The sequence below is a fragment of the Polypterus senegalus genome, chromosome 4 (genome assembly GCF_016835505.1).
Source record: "Polypterus senegalus isolate Bchr_013 chromosome 4, ASM1683550v1, whole genome shotgun sequence".
Lineage (NCBI taxonomy): Eukaryota > Metazoa > Chordata > Cladistia > Polypteriformes > Polypteridae > Polypterus > Polypterus senegalus.
In genome coordinates this window covers 4,619,149-4,642,118 of record NC_053157.1, presented here as the reverse complement: position 1 = coordinate 4,642,118, position 22,970 = coordinate 4,619,149, and the positions used below count along the sequence as shown (strand labels likewise).

Sequence of the window (22,970 nt, the reverse complement as noted above, 5' to 3'; positions counted from 1 at the left end):
AGGAAGAGACATTTAACTTCTTTGGAATCCAAAACTTTAACCCTCGGGTGCCTTTTTTTATTACAGCGAGTATTAAGGACGGTGCTTTTTAAACGTATTCCGAGCCCGGAAATTAATAAAATTATTATAATTTGTCTCGGGGAGGACACACTTTAGAGGAGAAAAAAAAAAATTATAGAAAGTAGGTACTTCTGCCTTTAAATTACTTAATCTGGATGCAGCTGCTAATTCTTATATACAGTATACTGTTTATACACACACATTTTTAAAGTTATTTTGAATACTGCTTCTAACTCTTTATAAAACTTACTCTCACCACTTTAACATTTTATAAAAAATGTATTTTTTAAGCTAGTTTCACCCCCGTTTCTTGCTATACACGTTTAAGTGTCACATTGGCGCTCTAATAGATTAGTTTAACTCTGTCAGTGTTGTTGTTGACAGCACAAATAATACCCCTGCAGCTGTTTGATAGACACTGTGCAGTGTGTATGTGTGTGTGTGTGTGTGTTTGTGTGTTTTCTCTTTTTTTCAAATTTCAAAATCTGCAAGTCCTCCCCCCCAGAATAATTTCAAAGGCTATTGAAGCAGTTGCTGCAAAACGTTAGGGCAGCAGCCCAGAAGAAAGTGACAGGTGTTCAGATGTGCTCTTTAACCCGAATGCACGAATCCCCGCAGCCGTTTCCAGCTGTCACATTCTGAACTTCGGATCACCTGACTTATTCAAAGAAGCCCCCTAACACACACACACACACCCACTCTTTATGTAGGAATACTGTGGACAACACTAAATGTGAAAATAAATGTATTGTGAAAAACAACAATAAAATAACTAAAATCACAATGATATGTAAGCCTGAAAAAAAATGTTCTTTATAGACTTGCGGGTGTTGAATCCAATTCTGGCAACGTAGTTGCTCCAGTTTTTGAGAGGTGAAGGTTTAAAATTAAAAGAAACAAAACTATTTTAGAGACAAAAAACCTAATATATTTAGAAAATTAAAAATATTAGTGATAAATAAAATGTTGAAAATATAATTATTATACTTAAAAAGTAGTCACTTGGTGGTGTTTTTTTTTTTTGTCCCCGGTCCTAATCCCCTGAAGTCGTTTGAAGGTGGAATGACCACTCTCTGGGCGTTTGACATTGCCCGGAGCAGACGTGAGGTAGTGAAGGTGGGCACATCTCCATCGGAGCTCCTCACCCTGAGCACAGCGGCCCCCCCACTGACCATTTTCTGTCTCCTGTTATCATTCTACACCAAGGGTCCTCAATTACAATCCTGGAGGTCCGCAGTGGCTGCAGAGTTTTCGTTCCAACCCGTTTTGTTCTTGGACAGCAGGCCTCACCGATCATAGAACTTGGCATCTAATATTTACATGGCTTGTCAATGCTTTTAACCTTCCAAGACAATAATCGTACGTTTTTTTGTTTCCTCAGAACGTCAACCTTATGTTGTGGATCTGTGGTCTGGAACGGATTTGTCCCTCTTGGTCCTTCCCCTTCTCTCTGTGTGTTTTATTACCACGCATACTTCATAATGAAGGTATTCAGGTTTAAATGGATGCTCTTTAGCCAGAGAGCTGCTGGTTCCTTTGTCATTTGCACTTCCTGATCAACTGATGGCGGGTTAAGTAAACAGGCGGCACTTAAAACTGGCCATTTTTGTAGCTCCTGAATCGTAACAAACATGCTCACTAAAGCTAAGCCTCAAAAATATCACTTTATAAGTAAATCAACTGGTTCTGATTACGAAACTGGTCTGAAATGTGAAAACCTGCAGACACTGTGGACCTCCAGAACCTCTGCTCTACATCAATCAATGCACCTCCAGTGACCCCTCAGATAAGCTGCAGATGTTTGCTGATGACACCAACCCTGACTGGCCCGATCACAGATGGGGACGAGGTGTCATATCGGAGTGACACCTCAACAATCTTAAAGTCCCTGAAAACCGTGGAAATGATGGCGCATTTTAGGAGAAACCCCTCACCTCTTAACACTCCTATTTGCAAATAATGTCACCGTCAACAATACGATACAATACATCCATCCATTATCGAACCTGCTATATCCTAACACAGCGCCACGGGGGTCAGCCAAGGCAGGAAGAAACCCCAGGAAGGGCGCCAGCCCACCGCAGGGCACACACACTAGGGACAATTTAGGATCGCCATTGCACCTAACCTGCATGTCTTTGGACTGTGGGAGGAAACCCACGCAGACATGGGGAGGACATGCAAACTCCACGCAGGGAGGGCGGACCCAGGAAGCAAACCCGGGTCTCCTAACAGTGAGGCAGCAGTGCTACCCACTGCACCACCGTGCCGCCCCTAGTTGTAGTTAAATGTCCTAATGTTTTTATTACATTTTGAAAGTACAGATACGTCATAAGTATGTACGTACACTTGTTTTTGGATCGGTGATATAGTGTTACATTGCAATTATATTAACTGTGGAATAACAATGACACTGCGGTGGGCTGGCGCCCTGCCCGGGGTTTGATTCCTGCCTTGCGCCCTGTGTTGGCTGGAAAAGGCTCCAGCAGACCCCCGTGACCATGTAGTCAGGATATAGCGGGTTGGATAATGGATGGATGGAAAGAAATCTCATCCTCAACTAGGACCCCTTTAAGTCAGAACCCAGACAGGAGGAAGCTTGTCCATTGCATCTTTAAATTCTCTTTGTGAAAAGGGATACACTCAATTAAGAAAGTTCCAGGCTCACCTTTATAGACAACTGAATTTACATAACAGTGCTGAATTAATCCTGACATTGACTCTGATTGGTTCATTGGCATGCTCCATCTGAATGTTTACTCTGATTGGTTAAAAAACATGAGATCTTTCCAGCAGAGAGTCTAGCCAGCTTACATACCCCAAAGTAAATGCCTAATTTCCGTATATTCTTGGTCCTGACAATACTTTTTAGTACTCCTTGAGTTCCTGTATGCATGACATCTGTCAGGTCTTACTGGGTACACGATAGTCGGCCATCTTCTTCAGCCATCACCCACTGCCTTCTTGTTCTTTGTTGTTAACTTGACCTTTATTTGGTTCCCTGATATGCTTGAACACATTTCTGAAATATATTGATCCTGGTATGCTATTTCTAAAATTGAAGCTATATTTTAATGCATAAAGCATATCAGAACACTTTATGCGCAATAACAAATTACCCCTAACTGACTATGTGAACCCTTCAATTTTTCTTCCACACCCCATTTTCTTGTTTAACTTATTTTTTTTTAAGTCCCAGTCTCGATCTACTAGACTAATTCCCTTTATAATTGTAAACACTTCACTCAGGTCTCCTCTTCATCTCTTTAAAGGCTCAGCTCTTTTATTCTTTCCTCATAACTCATCCCCTGTAGGACTGGAGTCAGCCGAGTTGCTCTTCTCTGGACCTTTCCAAGCACTGTTATGTCCTTTTTGGAGATTAAAACTGCACACAGGACTCCAGATGAGGCCTCACCAGTGTGTTATAAAGCTTGAGCAGAACCTCCTGTGACTTGTACTCCACACATCAAGGCGCTATATAAGCTGACATTCTGTTAGCCTTCTTAATGGCTTGTCTGCCAGTTGATGATGCCGAGTCCACAACGACTCCTTCTCATGAGGTGGACTTTCAATGTTCAGGCCTCCCACTGTGTATTCAAACCTTGCATTTTTACTTCCTACATGTCATACTTTACATTTACTGACATTATGTCTTCATTTGTTTAAACTGTAAAGGCTCAGCTCTTTTCATCTATCCTCATAACTCATCCCCTGTAACCCTGAATCAGCCGAGTTGCTCTCCTCTGGACTTTCTCCAGTGCTGTTATGTCTTTTTAGTAAAATAAAATGACACCCAGGACTCCAGATGAGGCCTCACCAGTGTGCTATAAAGTTTGAGCAAAACCTCCTGTGTCTTGTACTCCACACATCAAGGCGCTATATAACCTGACAGTCTGTTAGCCTTCTTAATGGCTTGTCTGGTAGTTATTAGTGTCGAGTCCACTACGACACCTAAGTCCTTCTCATGAGGTGGACTTTTGATTTTCAGAGCTTCCATTGTGTATTCAAACCTCACATTTTGACTTCCTACGTGTCATACTTTACATTTCATTACATTCCATTTTCTTTTGCTTAAACTGTAAAGGCTCAGCTCTTTTAATCTTTCCTCATAACTCATCCCCTGTAGCCCTGGACTCGGCCTAGTCGCTCTTCTCTGGACCTTTTTCTAGTGCTGCTATGTCGTTTTTGGAGACCAATAAATATATATAACTTGACATTCTGTTGGCCTTCTTAATGGCTTGTCTGGTAGTTGATTGTGTCAAATCCTCTACGGCTCCTAAGTCCTTCTCATAAGGTGAACTCTCGATTTTTCAGACCTCCCATTGTGTATTCAGACCTCACATTTTTACTTCCTATATATCATACTTTACATTTACTGATATTAAATTTTCTTTTTCTTAAACTGTAAAGGCTCATCTCTTTTAATTTTTCCTCTTAACTCATCCCCTGTAGTCCTGGACTCAGCCTAGTTGCTCTTTCTCCAGTGCTGCTTTGTCCTTTTTGCACTCAGATGAGGCCTCACCAGTGTGTTATAATTCATACGGTGCATTTATGTCATAGATAGATAGATACTTTATTTGTCATCAGAGGGAAATTTAGATTTTTACAGATGCTCTTTAAATAAATAAATACATAGACAAGTAAGTAAATAAATAAACATTCATACACACACTTTGGTCTGAACACACACTAAATGACTATAAAGCAAGAAAAATTCAAAAGAAAGAAAAGTTCTGCCTTGGCTGTCCCAGTTGACGTGTTGCTGTTGGTATAAAAGACCCCCAGTAGCATTTCTTGACACACTTCTGCTGAATAATAATAATTCATAAGGACTTACTGGACAAGAGAACAGTTCTGCTTTACTATATTCACTCTTTAAAATTGCTGGTTCTTTAATGGCACTTTGTGGTTTTTTGCTGGGTGGTGTTGATTTTTATAGGGCCATTGCTTGACAAAGCTCTGTTTCATTCTGGGAAGGGTTTTTCCATATGACATTGGTTCTTTGTGCTTTGAGGAACTTCCTAATATGCAGAAAAAAGTGTACATCAGGCTACCTAGCAGGACATGAACAGCTTAAGAAAACCTGGATTGTGTTTTGGGACATTTGTAGTAATAAAATGCAGTTTCCATTCCAACATATGGTGCATCACAAACATTTTGAATAATAAAATGTATTACATTTGTCATTCCAACATATTGGTGCACCACAAACATTTCTAATAATAAAATGCATTGCATTTGTCATTCCAACATATGGTGCATTATGAACCTTTCTAACAATAAAATGTATTATATACTGTATTTGTCATTCCAGCATGTGACACATTACAAACATTTCTAATAATAAAATGCATTACTACAAATGTTTGTGATGCGCCTTCAGTTGCAATTGCAAATGTAATGCATATGTTTTTGCTCTATGTCATTTGGTATGGGGTTCATAAAAGCAGTATTAATGTTTGTGATGTACCATCTGTTGGAATGAGAAATGCAATGCATTTTATTGCTGAAAATGTTTGTTGTGCTCCATCTTTTGGAATGACTGAGACATAGCAACCGGATGGACACACAGACAGACACACAGAGGCTGATCCTTTTATTTAGGTGATTTGTATGTAATCATTTAACATTTGAGATATGTGCAGTCAGCTCTTCTGGGTTTCAATTGGAACGCTTCACTTGCCTGTACACAGCGAGATAAAACAGGAAGCATTAGAGGATGGCACCAGAGGCTACGCAGGATGACTCGGGTGTCTCCTATCACTATGAAATCTGCAGTTAGGAATCTCTCAGGCAGTCTTGGTCATTAGACGGTTCCAATTATCGGCAACAAATATTTTCTTTCTGATTTAGTCAAGTCCCATTTGTCGGGCGTCTGCAGCTGTCTTGTCCAGAGAATATCAGCAGAAGGAGGCGTGCAGTAAACAGTCTGGCCTGGAACGTAAACTGTTTATCACAAGGCATTAATAACAGCCCTGACAAATACGGCTGAGGCTTCTGCATTCCTGAAATAGCCCAGGAGCGCTTGGGGAATTTGTCTTTTTCAGGTTAACTTGACCGCCTGTTCTTCTAGCCCTGCCGCCTTTTATTCTAGTGAAGGAAAACGCTCCTTTCTATCCACGTGTGCTGATCTGTTTCGGCTGTGCTTGTGGACAGCTGCTGCTGCCTCGGCTACGTTCCTTAGTCCTGAATCTCTTGGGTTTTGTCACACAGGGAACAAGAGACCCTCTTTTCTTGACTGGCGTGTCATTCCCCCCGGATTACCCCATTGGCGAGGAAACCCGACTGAAGCTGTCTGTCTACGATGTCAGGGAGAAGTCACAGGAGACGGTAAGTGAACACTGCTGGAGGGGCTGTGAGGGCTTTTCTTACAGTTTCTTAAATGAGCAGTTTAAAGAAGAAAGGGAACTAAAGGGTGGGTTGAGTAAAGACTTCCATGTTTTATGTGGGCAATTGAAATAAGACACAAGGAATACAATTAGATTGGATTGGATATGCTGTGTTAATCTCTGAGGGGAAATTGGCTTTTCACTTTACCTTTGGGGGTCAGAGTGGAGGGTCCGCCTTTGTTTGGGGAGTTATGTACATTTGCTTTCATTTCCTTATGTGGATAAGTATATTTATAGGAATGTACAGTACGTGTTTGTGTTTTGGTCATAGGGTGCTTATCGAATTCTCAATTATATAGTGCCTTTCAGATCTATCTATCTATCTATCTATCTATCTATCTATCTATATATATATATATATATATATATATATCATATCTACAGTATATATAGATATGATATCTTTATTTATATATATATATATATATATATATATATATATATATATAAATCCAACATCTGTCTGTATGTCTGACCGCTTTTCACGAGAGAAATACTTAATGGATTTAGATTGGGTATTTTTCTATAATTTGCTTGAACATTCCAGTTGATTTTGCAACTTCTCTCATCACTAAGAATCATACTTCACTTGCATGAGTGATATAATTGCGCTAATCTGAGACAGAGGCTGTGGGCCAATGGGAAGGAGAAATGTGACGTCAGGAGTGGGGAGCCGGGCAGGGTCCCCCTCACTGTCCCGTTTATATATATATATATATATATATATATATATATATATATATATATATATATAATGTTTCTAGAGTTACACGAGTGGAGTATACAGTATATTTTCTATATAATAACACGTGTCTAATTCCTTTTAGCATTCTGGTTGGTCAGTGTGGCTTTGGTGACCCGACTAAAGAGGAAGTGCAGTTGTGAGACGCATGAGGAGGAGTAAAAGCTCAAAAACAAACAAACAAACAAAAAAAAAGCCAAAGTATAAAAGCGGACAGGAGGTGAGGGGTGCATCATCTCAAGCACAACAGCCATGCCGTCTCCATTGACAAACATTGGGATGTACTGAAGAGCTCTGTGACTTTAAATCTTAATACTGCATCATAGGGTGTCGTGTTAAAAATGCTAAAAGAGAAACAAACACATTTCTTGGGGTGCCCGTACTTTTTCACGTGATTGTGCATGTGCGCCCACAGCATATGGATATTTTTACATGTAGAAATCCGTTTCTCTCCCTGCGGCAGTTTAATTGGCCCACTTCTTCTTTCATGCACCTGTGTGAAGATGCCCGACTCCAAGAAGTGAAATTCACAGCTGATGGTCGATATTTTGCTCTTCTGCTCATTAATTTTTTCTTCCTCAGCTCTGGCTGTGGCTCTGGCACATGTTCTCTTCCTCTCTCTTTCATCTTCTAAAGAGGTCCTGCTCAGAAATACGCCATTCAGCTAAGGAAAAACCCCTCGAGAGTCGGGGGTCATTTGCTAAGGTGGGCCTTAGGAAATTCAGTACCTTGGCGTTTTGACCACAAGCTCGGTGCGATATAAAATAATGTCAGACGTTTTTGTCTTCTGTTGCTTTACTGCTAAGAGAAATCAAAAGTGACTCTCAGTGAGCACCTGCCTCTCTGTCTTCTGCTGTCACAGGCGGCCCGCCGAGCGCTGCGGGGATGTGCTGACTGGGGATGTGTCACTGCTGTTACGTGAGCCTGACTGGATTGTTTCTTGTGATGTTATCGATTTTCACTTGCGTGTAATTTGTATTGGGCCTGCGAGGGGCCTTAGCCCACACATATGTAGCCGGGGTGATGTAAAGCATATGTCAGAACAGAGTTGAATCTGATTAGTGGGTGTCAAAACGAAGTGGACAATGTGTGCAGCTCTCAAGTAGGCAGAGGGTCTGTGCCGTTTACAGGCTGATGTTGATGTCCTGTCGCTTTAGGAGGTTTTTCTGTTCTTATTTTTCATTTAAGAGATGGTTTAGGCGTGGGTTTCCTCCGGGCGCTCCGGTTTCCTCCCACAATCCAAAGACATGCAGGTTAGGTGGATTGGCGATTCTAAATTGGCTATAGTGTGTGCTTGGTGTGTGGGTGTGTTTGTGTGTGTCCTGCGGTGGGTTGGCACCCTGCCCAGGATTGGTTCCTGCCTTGTGCCCTGTGTTGGCTGGGATTGGCTCCAGCAGACCCCCGTGACCCTGTATTCGGATTCAGTGGGTTAGAAAATGGATGGATGGAGATGGTTTAGGTGCCCGAGGATCCGCGTATTCAAAGACTGAATTCCACTGCTGGCTCAGAAAGTGCCCGCAAGCAAACCGCTCTGCCCACCTGGCACTTTAAGCAGCATAAATATATGAATCTGCTGCAGTAAGGGGTGTGAGAGGCTTTTATGTCAAAGGCGCTATATGAGTGAATGTGAGCAAGCGCTGAACTGCTCTGCTTGCACTACATTTACACACATCTCTCCAGGTTGTGCTAATCTGTAATTAAATGATTATGTACCCATTTTAATATTCACTTGGTCTACGTGTAAAATAATCTGAAATTCCCATGAAGGAGGGGTCGCAAATTGTGGAGCCTAATTGTTATTCTCTGTTTCAATACTAATTTGTTTGTGTATGTATGAAGTGTGCCTAGAAAGGCACTATATTACAGTATATGATGTCTGATTGATGAATATTGAGTGTTTATTGCATTGTAATTATATCATAAGCCTGGTGTAATATTGATTAGCTCCTTGTGTAAAATAATCTGAAACTGCCATGAAAGGAGCTATATGGAGAAGGAGTTACTCCTAATTATAGCCCTTTAACACCTGTTTGTTGTGTTGATGTGTATGAATGAAGGACTTTGACATGTGGTTGGTCTGGAAAGGCGCTATATTATAGAAACTCAGACTGATGAACATTGAGCAAGTCACTTAAATTCCTGCACTATACCACTACCAGTAATGTCGCGCTGCCGTGAATATACTTGACTTGAACATTTCTAGTTTTCCTCCTCTTTCTCTGTACGTTTATCATTCGTTGGCTCAGAGGTTGATGCGCTTGCTGCTTCCTGATCAGCTCTTCTTTTCTCCACCCTAGCGGCCCACTGCTTCTCTTCTTTCGTCGGCATCTTGTCGAGTTAAAACTGATTAACTCAGAGTTTGTGTTTCAATTTTCACTGAAGCTGGCACTTAAGTCTTCAATCTGCCTGAAGAATGACTTAAGATATGAAGAGGGTAGGTGGAAGTGACGGTGAAGGTGGTAGGGATGAGTACGGCGCCCGTACGCATGCGCCGCACAGCCTCCCTGCTGGCTGCTGCTGAGAGTTGATTCTGCAATAAAATAAAAAAGAGGAATAACCTTGGAGGTCAATCATCACCCTGAAAGTGGATAGTAGACGTCACATAGTATATGTGTGCCAATTATCAGGTCAATAGGTCAAACGGTTTGCGAGCTACAGGTGATTTAAAATCCTGGACAGACAAATGAACAGCCACAGTAGCGTATTATATAGAAAGATGGTAATATTCATTTGTTTTATGTGGAAAATAATCTGAGACTCTCATGAAAGGAGCTATATGAAGAAGGGGTAGCTGACTGTTGGACATAATTGTCACCTTTTATTGTATACACCCATTAGCTTTGTTGATCTGTGCTTTGAGATGAAGATTCTCTGGAAAGGCGCTATATTATAGGGACTCAGGTTGATAAACACTAAGCAAGTCACTATCCTGTAATTCTAGGATATGCCTATTGCAGTACCTGTTAAAATAATGTGAAACGGCCATAAAAGGAGCTATATGAAGAAGGTGTGGCTAATTGTTATTCCTAATTGTTGTGTTCTGATTATGTACACTCCATTTTGTTATCCATATTGATATGTATGATTAAAGTGCTTTCAGATGAGGTTTGTCTGGAGAGGCGCTATATTTATAAGAAGCCTGACAAACAAGTGAGCACGTCCATTAAGTCACCACACTTTTAATTAAGTGATATGCCAGTTGGCACACTCATTTGTTCTGTGTGTAAAACAGTCTGAAATTCTCATGAAAGGTGCTATATGAAGAAGATGTGATCAGTTGTCACACTTTATTTGTATTCACCTATTAGTTGTGTTGATTTGTACTTTCAGATGAGCTTTCTATAGAAAGGAGCTGTATTAAGGGAAGGAAATAATTAAGGAATTAAGGAATAATTAAGGAATTTAATTTTAATTTAATTAATTAATTAAAGGCAGCACGGTGGCGCAGTGGGTAACGTTGCTGCCTCGCAGTTAGGAGACCTGGGTTCACTTCCCGGGTCCTCCCTGTGTGGAGTTTGCATGTTCTACCCGTGTCTGCGTGGGTTTCCTCCCACAGTCCAAAGAAATGCAGGTTAGGTGCATTGGGGGTCCTAAATTGTCCCTGGTGTGTGTGTATGTACCATGTGGTGGGCTGGCGCCCTGCTCAAGGTTTGTTTCCTGCCTTGCGCCCTGTGTTGGCTGGGATTGGCTCCCGCAGACCCCCGTGGCCTTGTAGTTAGGAGTTGGATAATGGATGGATGGATAATTATTTAAGGAATTAGAAATTTATTAAGGAATAATTAAGGAATTTATTAAGTAATTAATATATTATATTAATTGATGAACATTGAGCAAGCCACTCAATGTGTGCCACACTGTAATTATATAATTATATGCCTATTGTAATACTCATCTGGTCTAAATTAAAAAAAAAAAAATCTGAAATTCTTATGACGGGGGGCCATATGATGAAGGGAGGAGTAGCAAATTGTTGATCCTAATTGTTGACCCCTATTTGTATACTAATTTGTGTTTGGTCTGCCGATGTGTATGTATGAAGTGTTTTGAAATGAGGTGTGCCTTGAAAGGCACTATATTATATAATGCCTGAGTGATAAATATTGACCGGTACTGCACTGTAATTATATAATAAGCCTGGTGTAATATTGATTAGCTCCATGTGCAAAATAATCTGAAACTGCCATGAAAGGAGCTATATGAAGAAGGTGTTAATTTAGATTGTTACCATCTAAATAATTATATTCAATTCACCTATTAGTTGTCTTGATGTTGATTGATTAATAGTGATTAGGCTGTTTCCCTAAGTTTCTTGAGTAATGATGATTGGATTATATCTCCACATTGATTGATTACTTGACTGATCTGAATTGTGATTGTCCTGTCATGGTACAGCCAGGGTTTCATTCTTCTTTTCTATTTTTTATTTGTGATGTTTTTTCTAATATTATTTGTTAGATTCTTTTATTGGCTCTGTCTTTGTTTTCTTTCTCTTTTTTGAGATATGTGTTTGTGAATATTGTTTGGTATGGTAATTGTTGCTTTGTGTACCGTATGTATTTATATTTCAAGTTATGTACCGTGCTCTCTGTGTGCTGAGCTAAAGGTGCTGGGTGAAGGGGGATAAGGAGGGGGTTATATGTGATGTTGCAGCTGTAGGGATGTATGACCCCCCCCTCCCCAGTGCTATTTAAGAAGCCACCAGACCACAAGATAGCTGCCATGCCACTACTATCTGCTTCTGCCTTTTGGATTTCAGAAGTGCTTTGTGGTTTAATATTTTGGTTAGGTGCCCTCACTTTGTTTAATGGAGGTGTGGACTATTTTTATTTATTTTCTGTGTTGTCTTTTAAGCATTCCCTTTTGAATCCACTTTCAGTGTTTTTGTTTCTTCTTGTTTGCTAATGAAATCGTTAATCCATCCATCCATTCCTAACCCGCTGAATCCGAATACAGGGTCACGGGGGTCTGCTGGAGCCAATCCCAGCCAACACAGGGCACAAGGCAGGAACCAATCCCGGGCAGGGTGCCAACCCACCGCAGAATCGTTAATCAAAAAGAGCCAAATTTTTTGTCTTTTGGGGCCAGAGGTTTTCAGGGTTCCTCTCCCCTCTTCTGGATTTTTAAAATTGTAGAACATTTGAACAATCTGGATGAGAAGAGGCCATTCAGCCCAATGAGCTCACCAGTCCCACCTGCTTAGTTCCTCCAAAATAACATCAAGTTGAGTTTTAAGGGTCCCTAAAGTCCTCCTGTCCACCACACTACTTGGTCACTTATTCCAAGTGTCTGTGGTTCTCTGTGTGAAGAAAAACTTCCTCATGTTTGTGTGAAATTTAACCTTAACAAATTTTCCACTGTGTACCTGTGTTCTTGATGAACTCATTTTAAAGTTACCATCTTGATCCACTGCACTAATTCCCTTAATAATTTTAAACACTTCAGTCAGGTCTCCTCTTCATCTCCTTTTACTTAAACTGTAAAGACTCAGCTCTTGTAATCTTTCCTCATAAGTCATCCCCTGTAGTCCTGCAATCAGCCGAGTCACTCTTCTCTGAACTGTCTTTATGGAGACCAAAACTGCATGCAGGACTCCAGATGAGGCCACACCAGTGTGTTATAAAGCTTGAGCAAAACCTCCTGTGACTTGTACTCCACACATCAAGGCGCTATATAACCTGACATTCTGTTAGCCTTCTGAATGGCTTGTCTGGCAGTTCATAGTGACGAGTCCTCTACAACTCCTAAATCTTTCAAATAAGATGGACTCTCGATTTCCTGACCTCCCACTGTGTATTCAAACCTCACATTTTTACTTCCTACATGTAACACTTTACATTTACTGACATTACATCTTCTTCTGTTTAAACGGTAAAGGCTCAGCTCTTTTGATCTTTCCTCATAACTTGTCACCTGTAGCCCTGAATTAGTCTAGTTGCTCTTCTCTGGACCTTCTCTGGTGCTGCTATATCTTTATGGAGACTAAAACTGTACACAGGACTCAAGATGAGGCCTCACCAGTGTGCTATAAAGCCTGAGCAGAACCTCCTGTGACTTGTACTGCATACATCAAGGCACTATATAACCTGACATTCTGTTAGCCTTCTTAATGGTTTGTCTGGCAGTTGATAGTATTGAGTCCACCATGACTCCTAAGTCCTTCTCATGAGGTGGACTTTCGATTTTCAGAGCTCCAATTGTGTATTCAAACCTCATATTTTTACTTCCTATGTGTAATACTTTACAGTTACTGACATTACGTTTTCTTCTGCTTAGACTGTAAAGGCTCAGCTCTTTCAATCTTTCCTCATAACTCATCCCCTGTAGTCCTGCAATTGGCTGTGTTGCTCTTCCCTGGACTTTCTCCAGTGCTACTATGTCTTTATGGAGACCAAAACTGTATCCAGGACTCCAGCAGAGGCCTCACCAGTATGTTATAAAGCCTGAGCAGAACCTCCTGTGACTTGTACTGCACACATCAAGGCGCTATATAACCTGACATTCTGTTAGCCTTCTTAATGGCTTGTCTGGCAGTTGATAGAATTGAGTCCACCACGACTCCTAAATCCTTCAAATAAGATGGACTCTCGATTTCCTGACCTCCCACTGTGTATTCAAACCTCACATTTTTACTTCCCACATGTAACACTTTACATTTACTGACATTACATCTTCTTCTGTTTAAACGGTAAAGACTCAACTCTTTCAATCTTTCCTCATAACTCATCCCCTGTAGTCCTGCAATTGGCTGTGTTGCTCTTCCCTGGACTTTCTCCAGTGCTACTATGTCTTTATGGAGACCAAAACTGTACCCAGGACTCCAGCAGAGGCCTCACCAGTATGTTATAAAGCCTGAGCAGAACCTCCTGTGACTTGTACTGCACACATCAAGGCGCTATATAACCTGACATTCTGTTAGCTTCCTTAATGGCTTGTCTGCAAGTTGATAGTATTGAGTCCACTATGACTCCTAAGTCCTTCTCCTGATGTGGACTGTCGATTTCCATCCCTCTCAGATTATCAAGGCACCTGAGCTGCCATTTCAGTGGCTGGGGTTATGGCAGCAGGACTTACTGTGTATTTAAACCTCACATTTATACTTCCTAAGTAGCAACCATCTACAGTTATCAATATTAATTCAGCATTAATTAACACTTCGAACACAAAGCATAAAACAGTGCTTACTGCAAACCAGTCTGCGCATTCAAAGCAGTGCCAGGAAACCTTGCCTGTGTGTGAGAGGAGAGAGAAGGGTGCTAAGGATAGAACTGCCAGGGAGGAGAAGAAGAGGAAGGCCTAAGAAAAGATTTATGGATGTGTGTCTTCTGCCTCATGTAGGTCTGTCACATCCATGTGTGAAATGAGCAGACCCTGACACCAAGAGAGGTTTGGGGCAGCCACCCGTATACTGGACTGAGGCTGCAAGAATTTTATTTTTTTGGCAACACAGAAGTGTACGGGTTCACTCCAAAACAGAACTTAATACAAAGTGGAGGTTGTCTCGCTTTTAAGGCAGGCTGGCGGAAATGACATCATCAAGACCCGGAATCGGAAATGATTTCATCACCCCTCACCCCAACCCTGCAATCAAAAGTGAGGTCATCAGGGGCACCCGGAACTGGAAGTGAGACATTGAGGGCCTGGAACTGGAAGTGATGTCAAGGTCATTGAAAGGTATGGAACCAGAAGTGACATTCTTTGGGTGGCACTCCCCAAATACTCCCCCATATCCCGCCAACCAGAAGTAACGTCCTCATGGCCAGAACCGGAAGTGACATCCTCGGAATCAGGCAGAGTTTCCCATATCTGGTCTGCAGAGATAAAAGAGAGAGGTTTACTGCACCCCACCACCTCCTGGCCTGGTGTGGAATTACCTTCTTTGGGTCCTTCTAGCTGCCTTCCTTTGGGCACGTGTGTGACGTGCGTGAGCTTTCCATTCTCAACCATGATGTTTGAAACCCCTCCATGTTTGCCATGTCAGTGACAAGGAGGAAGAGCTGGAACGTTGACAAAATGTCAGATCAGTCTTTTGGGTCTTTCGTCATTCAAATGACATTTTTACGCTGCCATCCTGCCTGCAACGTGATGGTGGAAGTGCGGAGCGACTGATAGCGCTGTTTGTTGACGTAAATGTCTCCCTTGCTGCTCTGTCATCAGAGTTTTCCTCCATGTTGTCTTCCTGCTCTGAAACATCCTCCTCCAAATCACTATCTGCTTCCTCATCTTGGGAGATCAGCTCAAGGGCCTCTGGCACATTTAAGTCCTACTGCCATAACTTCAGCCACTGAAATGGCAGCTCAGGTGCCTAGATAATCGTAGGAAGCCCCTCTGCCCCTCTTTGGGTGTCTGTAACCTCAGTTAGCTTGGAAGGAATGGATACTGATTTGTTTATTTTTAGATTATTTTGTTACATTGCAGGTGCAGATGACATGTAAGTGTCAAGGAGCCCACCCGACCTCTGGGTGACCTCTGTTCCTTCTGATCACTACTATGCTGTTTCACTCATAGACATAGAATTACTAGACGGCGCATAACCAGCAGCATCATACGTCAACGTCTCCCCCATATTGCAAGTGGCACTGCTGTGTAGCGAAGTAATGGATAAAGATGCCTCACACGTGTTCTGCTTGGGATTGTACAAACCGCTGTATGCTCCAAATCCGATCCCGGGGGATTACATTTCATAGGTAAGGCTGAACAATTGTTTTGGTTATATTTGGCCATTATAAAATCCGATTATCTAATCTTAACTTTAGCTACGCCAGGCTAAGCTAGCAAAGCTATGCATTTATGTGCTCAAGTGAGCCTCCAAACAACGTTTTGGCTAAACGTATTTAGTCACTAACTGTGTAGATTGTTGTTAGCTGTTAACATTTCTCAAACTTTGAAGGTTTCCCAATGAAATCCACTTCTGGAAGCAGTGGGAGGTCAGGTAGCCCTTAGACGGGATTTTGAGAAAGCTAACCTGTGATGTGTGCCGTGCTAGTTTGGTAACAGACGCTGTACCGGCGTCATATGATCAAAGCTACCACTCGCTCACATCAAAAAACAAAGGAGGTCTGATGATTCCTTCTGAGGGTCCAGTCAAGGTGGTCAAAGTAGCTGAGCGTGTTATCTGACAGTCGACATGAGGACAAGCTGTCCGTGTATCTTTGATCAGTCAGTTTGTTCAGGCTGAGATTGGTTCAGATGAAGGAGCACATCAAGGAGACACAGTTTGAAATTGACAGCCATCATTTGATGCTCATGTCTTTAGTCGTCTCTGTCTTCTACAAACTAAGGCTGCACCGTATTGACAGGCTGAATCCTCTCAAATTACAGGATCTGAGTGAGCGAGAGGAGTGCCAGTCTGGAGGAGATCAGTAAGCTGTGGAGAGCTTGAAATGTTCAGAGTGAGATTTAGTGTCGTATTCAGTAGTGAAGAGGGAGCCAGTGACATTGAGAGAGAATCGGTGTGATGTGTTCAGTGGATTTAGAGCAGCAGGTTATCATTCTGGCAGCAGAATTGTGAAGAAGTTGTAAGCGATGGATACGTTTTTGTGGGATGCCAGACAGAATAGCATTACAGTAATCTATACGTGAGGTGACTCTGGCATTGATCGATACTTTATTACTGTGTTGTGTAAGAACAGGACGAAGTCTAGAAATGTTTCAGAGATGGAAGAAGGCAGTCCAAGAAATGTTACTTATATGGCAGGAATTATTTAATAATAATAATTATTATTATTTAATAATTGCCATTATTAGTGTATAAATGGATTAAATAATTGCATGTAAACAATTCGCCAAAATCTGTTGTATGTAAACGATGCTGTTTTAAATGTTATTGTTTTTTCATTAGAAAACCCAGTTTCCATGTCTACCTGTATTAGTTTAAATGGCACTTTTGCCACTCACAATATGGCGAACGTGCTGACGTATTGTATCGACTGGGCAACACAGTGAATGCACCGTCTATCTATATATGTCTATGGTTTCACTGTTTTGAGCTGCCTGTCTGTGCAGGAACCTGAGCAAATGTGCTCATTAACACAGACAGTTCTCGTGACCACATCAAGGTGCCCCTTGATCTCCGTCACCGTCACTGCCCCATTTTAAAAAAATAAAAATACACACAGACACGGCATGTCCAGTTTCACAATTTCAAGATTCCCTAAAACCACCACTTTACTTAATTTAACTCACACTGGTGGATCTCAAATCCTTCTCAATAGATATGGGTGAGACCGGCTGTGTTCTATGGGCTGGTGACGGTGGCACTGCCCAAAAAACAGGTGACAGAGCTGGAGGAGGCAGAATTAACCCCTTTGTAGACGATTGTCGTGAAATCACTTCAAACTGCTTCAAGCTTCAATGCAGCCAAGGTGGCGTATGTATCCTGCCAACGCTGGTCGATGCAGATTTGATACGTACCAAGGATCGTATTGGAAGCACTGGTCACGCCAATACTAGGTGCAGTGGAAACTACATCTGCCTGATGGAAGTGAAGTGTTGGTGTGGCCGTGCACGTGGATTTTGGCTGCAAATCGGCGAAAAATTATCCAAATTTGAGATAAGTTGTCAGTCAGTCAGTCAGTCATAATCCAACCCGCTATATCCTAACACAGGGTCACAGGGGTCGTCTGGAGCCAATCCCAGCCAGCACAGGGTGCAAGGCAGGAACAAACCCCGGGCAGAGCACATTCACACACCAAGCACACACTAGGGACAGTTTAGGATTGCTAATGCACCTAACCTGCATGTCTTTGGACTGTGAGAGGAAACCGGAGCACCCGGAGGAAATGACGTAAGTTGTGCTAAGATAAAAATACGTACCAGCTTATTGTTTTCTTGTGTGCTGTATTCAAAATAACAACCTAAATTTAATTTAAGCATCTGCTTGACAGCAAAAACACAAATAATTTCTTTTTTTTTTATAATTATTGTAAATATATTTAGACAACCAGGGGTTAAAGATGCTAAGGTTTGCATTGAGTGTGACGAGGATGGACAGGATTAGAAATGAGGACATCAGGAGGTCAGCTCAGGTGGGATGCTTGGGAGACAAAGTCAGAGAGGCGAGATGGCATTGGTTCGGACATGAGCAGAGGAGAGAGAAGGGTGCCAAGGATAGAGCTGCCAGGGAAGAGGAGAAGAGGACGGCCTAAGAAAAGATTTGTGGATGTGGTGAGAGAGGACATGCAAGTAATGGGTGTGACAGAGCAAGATGATGAGGACAGAAAGATAGAGAAGAAGATGATCCGCTGTGGCCACCTCTAACGGGAGCAGCCGAAAGAAGAAGAACAGGAAGAGCCTCAATGTACAAACATTTGTAGCACCCGTACAACTGTATACAATGTGTGTAATTTGAGTCACTTTAGAAAAAGTCCTCAAATTTTAGGCTAAAAGAATGACATTAAGAGTATTTTTACTGCTGTCAAATGTCATAACGGGTCAAATTTGACCCAAAAGTTTGTAAGGGTTAATTTGGATGGAGAATTGTCTACCTCTTTCAGCTACTTCTTTTAGTAATTGGTTGAGGTCTTCTTCAGTTTCCGCTCACAGTACCGTATCATCTGCATAGCTGATTTTTTGAATCTTCTTCTCATCATAAGCTAGGACTCCTCTATCTCTATATCTATAAAATCCAATGTCCGTCTGTCTGTCTGTCTGTCCGCTTTTCACAAGAGAACTACGTAACGGATTTAGATCGGGTTTCTTATATATAAATGTCTACGCGTGGAAGTGTGTGTCTCTGTCTGTCCGTCCTGGATGTGAGAGGTGGAGTCGGGGAAAAGGCTCCAACTTCCAAGGTTGCCATATCGGCAAAACGAAACCTCCGAAGAGAGAGTCACTTGCTTAGCGGCTAATACAGAAGCGAGGCGACTACATCGGCAAAACGGTATCCCTTTTACTTTTCCTTCCGCCGCTAATGCAAAAGCAAGGTGAGCACGGCAGCAAAACGAATCCTCCTAGGAGAGAGAGATGCCCAGAGTAGTTCCTTTCAATTACCTGACATCTCTACATTTCAGTTTTTTTTTTCTGGCGATTTTAATAGTTTTTTTATTACCCTGGGCTTTTAGTTTTTTTCTAGAATTTGCTTGAACAGTCCGGTTGATTTTGTGACTTCTCTCATTGCGCTCTGTATCACAGTTTGCTTGTGGTACCAGTTTATTCACACGAGTGCAAGAGACACGCAGCAGGCCAAGGGGAAGGGGAGGCTGGGGAGATGGGCAGGACCCTCCTCACTCCCGTGCCAGCCTCCGTTCCAGTTGCTCTGCCTCTCGCCATGTGTTGGAGTGCACCTTACCACCGCTTAGCTAGTGATACCTGTTTGTTCTGCAGACCTTATCATCTAGAGATTGTAACGTTTTTGAGAGAGAGATCAGAGCTACGTGTGTTTTAGAGGGTAGCTGCTGACTGGCTGAGATATCATGGCCACATGCTCTTCTCTCTACGTGGGGGACGCTGTCCTGTCAGAGCTGAACGCGATCAGTGGCGACATTTGACGTCAGAGCCTATGTACCTTCTGCCTGGCCAGAGAGACCTTGCCAACTTTGTACATTTTTGCCAAAGAGATAGCAAAACCAAAGATATTGTATATCAAGATGTCCTTGGATACAAAACCTATCAATAGGAATTCTTGTCAATACAAATTATTACATTTTTAAAAAAATTTTTTATTGATTGTTAAAGTATGTCCTGTTTCATTATTGCACGGGCTGAGCCACAGGGGGACGGCTAAAAAGTATCTTCATAAATACCTTGGAAAGCCTCATCTGCGCAGATTTTAAACAGCAGAGGTGAAAGGACACACCCTTGACCCACATGTTTCTTTATTTCTATCATTTGTTGTCGTTTGAAGTCCGTCTCCATAAAGCCTTGTTAGTTACTGTACGTGTCCGCTATCAGACTGACCTCTTTCTCACAGATGCCTCTTTATAGAAGGGTTTCCATCAGGACGTCACAATCCCCTCCAGGAGGCGCTGTTTTTAGTTACAGGCCCATTCCACCACGGTGTGCTAAGAAGCACCTCTGGGGTGTCTTTTTTGCCCATTTCTATTAGGCAATTCAGTGCTTCCTCCTGACACACCCCTAATGTTCATTTTGAAATATCTGCATGTTATACATTTATTTATTATTTATCAATTGATTGATTGGCTGTATTATTTGTCCCATGAGCCTGTATTTGTTTTTTTTTGTATGTTTCTAATGCTGTATGCATCTGAATTTCCCCACCGAGATGACTTGCAGATTGCTAGTGGAGGGCATGATTGCTTCCATATTTTCAAAGTTGTAGTCCCCTGGATTGATAATCTTCAGGTTTGGAGTACACTATTTTAGCCGCCACGAGGGGGCAACCCTTCCTGTTGCCAATTCACAGCTGTCAAGTGTAATTATTTCCATATTAACAGCATTAGAGTGAATTGAATTGAAAATCTTGGGAGTTTAGAGTAGAACATCTTTTGCCACTAGGGGGCAACACTGCCTATAGAAACCTTACAGTTTATTTAAAGTGACTCCTGTTATATTATATTATATTATATTATATTATATTATATTATATTATATTATATTATATTATACAGGGTGACACAGAAAAACGGGAACTTTTGAAAAACCCAATAAAAATAGAAGAAATCCAACAAAAAAATTTTATTGACAGCAATTGAACCGCTACAACTTGCCTTTTAAGAGGCAGTAATCCAAATTATCAATGTCTGAAAATTACGTCCTGTAGATGGCGTCCTGTACGTATGCATTCTTCCAATCTGCTGTTGAGGTTCCCCATTGATCACTGCAACATCTCAGCGGGGATACCACGAATTCCATCTTGAATTCTTTGTTTCAGTTCATTCAGTGTCCTTGGCCGAGTCGTGTAGACCCGACTCTTAAGGTAGCCCCACAAGAAAAAATCACAAACGGACAAATCCGGTGATCTTGAGGGCCATGGAATGTCACCAAATCTTGAGATGACATGGTTACCGAACAGTTCTCGCACAGCTGCCATTGATTGCCTTGCAATTGATTACTAAATGGCGAGATTGTTTACAGGTCCCTGTTCTGCAGTGCTGCCAACTGTACATGGCTGCCACTACGCATTTCAAAAGTTCCAGTTTTTCTGTGTCACCCTGTATTATTATTACTGCGGTGGGCTGGCGCCCTGCCCAGGGTTTGTTTCCTGCCTTGCGCCCTGTGTTGGCTGGGATTGGCTCTGGCAGACCCCCGTGACCCTATAGTTAGGAAATAGCAGGTTGGATAATGGATGGACGGATGGATATTATTATTATTGTTTATTAGATGACTCTGTTCGTCTAATTTAATAACAGAGTGAAGAGTTTTGGGTGGGTTGCAGTATAGAAAGGAGACCCCTTCTGTCCCGGATCTAACCGCCAATGTAATGACGCACAAGGTTGCTAAAGTAGTCAGGGGTCCTGACCATGGAGGGCTCTGTAAGTAAAATATCAGGATTTTAAACCAGGTGTGTGTGCCGTTCTTAATCATGTCCATTCCATTCAAATGAACACAGACAGGTCGAACTCCAAACATCTCGGTGATGATCAGTAGAATGGGGCTGTCAGTGTGATAGTTCCTTTTTTTTTTTTTTTAAATTGTCAATAAATTTTCAAAAATTGCAAAAAATCCTGATTCCACTTTCTCATTTTGGGGCTATTGAGTGTTGCTTGAAATTAATTTAGTATAAGGCTGCAACATAACACAATGTGAAGGGGTCTGCATACTTTCCAATGGCACTCTACATACTGTATGCATGTCCATTTTCTGGTTTTGTGAGACGGAGACTGGCGACATGATGCAGGTTGATTGGCACACATAAGTAACGACAATATTGACCCTGGAATCCTGCAGATATCTGATTCCCCTTCCTTCCCTCTCCCTCCGTTCTTTGCTCAGACTGGAGCAAGTGAGAGTGAGTGGCTGGTTGGCCCCGAGGGTCAATAACTCTCTGCCACCGGAGCATTGATTTCCTGCTTTTATCACAAAGGCCCACCTTGAGCAGAGCACCCTGTCAGGGAGGCAGCCACCAAAATATCGAGGTCCTCCATTAGTATAAAATGTTAGCAAGTGGCAGTTGGCCGAGCGGCTGACTCATTCCTCTCATTACCAGGCCAGTATTTTACCTTCCGTGTTAATGAGGCAGGCTTTTGGCTTTCTAAGGTCAGGGTGGGCTGCAGTGGGTAAAGGTGGTGGACCTGCAAGGCGAGTGTGGGGCTCATCTGCTGCTGGCCGGAGGGAGCCATGTGGAGAAATCCCCAGTACAGAACATCTGGAATTGGGAACGTACCTCCATCTTGTAAGGTAAAAGTAGATAGATAGATAAATAGATACTGTATTAATCCCAAGGGGAAATTCACATAATCCAGCAGCAGCATACTGATAAGAACAATATTAAATTAAAGAGTGATAACAATGCAGGTATAACAGACAATAACTTTGTATAATGTTAACGTTTACCCCCCCGGGTGTAATTGAAGAGTCTCATGGTGTGGGGTCTCCTCAGTCTGTCAGTGGAGCAGGACGGTGACAGCAGTCTGTCTCTGAAGCTGCTCCTCAGTCTGGAGATGATCCTGTTCAGTGGATTCTCTATGATTGACAGGTGCCTGCTCAGCGCCCGTCGCTCTGCCATGGATGTCAAACTGTCCAGCTCCGTGCCTACAATAGAGCCTGCCTTCCTCACCAGTTTGTCCAGGCGTGAGGCGTCCATCTTCTTTATGCTGCCTCCCCAGCACACCACCGCATAGAAGAGGGCGCTCACCACAACCGTCTGATAGAACATCTGCAGC

General features: G+C 42.2%; 1 protein-coding gene across 7 annotated transcripts in view; it reads left to right on the top strand.

Annotated features, from left to right (window-relative positions):
* inpp4b (inositol polyphosphate-4-phosphatase type II B) overlaps window positions 1-22,970 on the top strand; it is a 506,601-nt gene that overhangs the window by 105,060 nt on the left and 378,571 nt on the right. For all 7 annotated transcript variants that reach the window (XR_005633279.1, XR_005633278.1, XR_005633277.1 and 4 more), the window contains exon 5: window positions 6,274-6,390. Coding sequence is in view for 4 of the 7 variants with exons in the window: in XM_039750186.1 (XP_039606120.1) it covers window positions 6,274-6,390 (117 nt within the window). In the remaining 3 variants the exon portion in view is untranslated. The remainder of the gene's footprint in view (window positions 1-6,273; window positions 6,391-22,970) is intronic.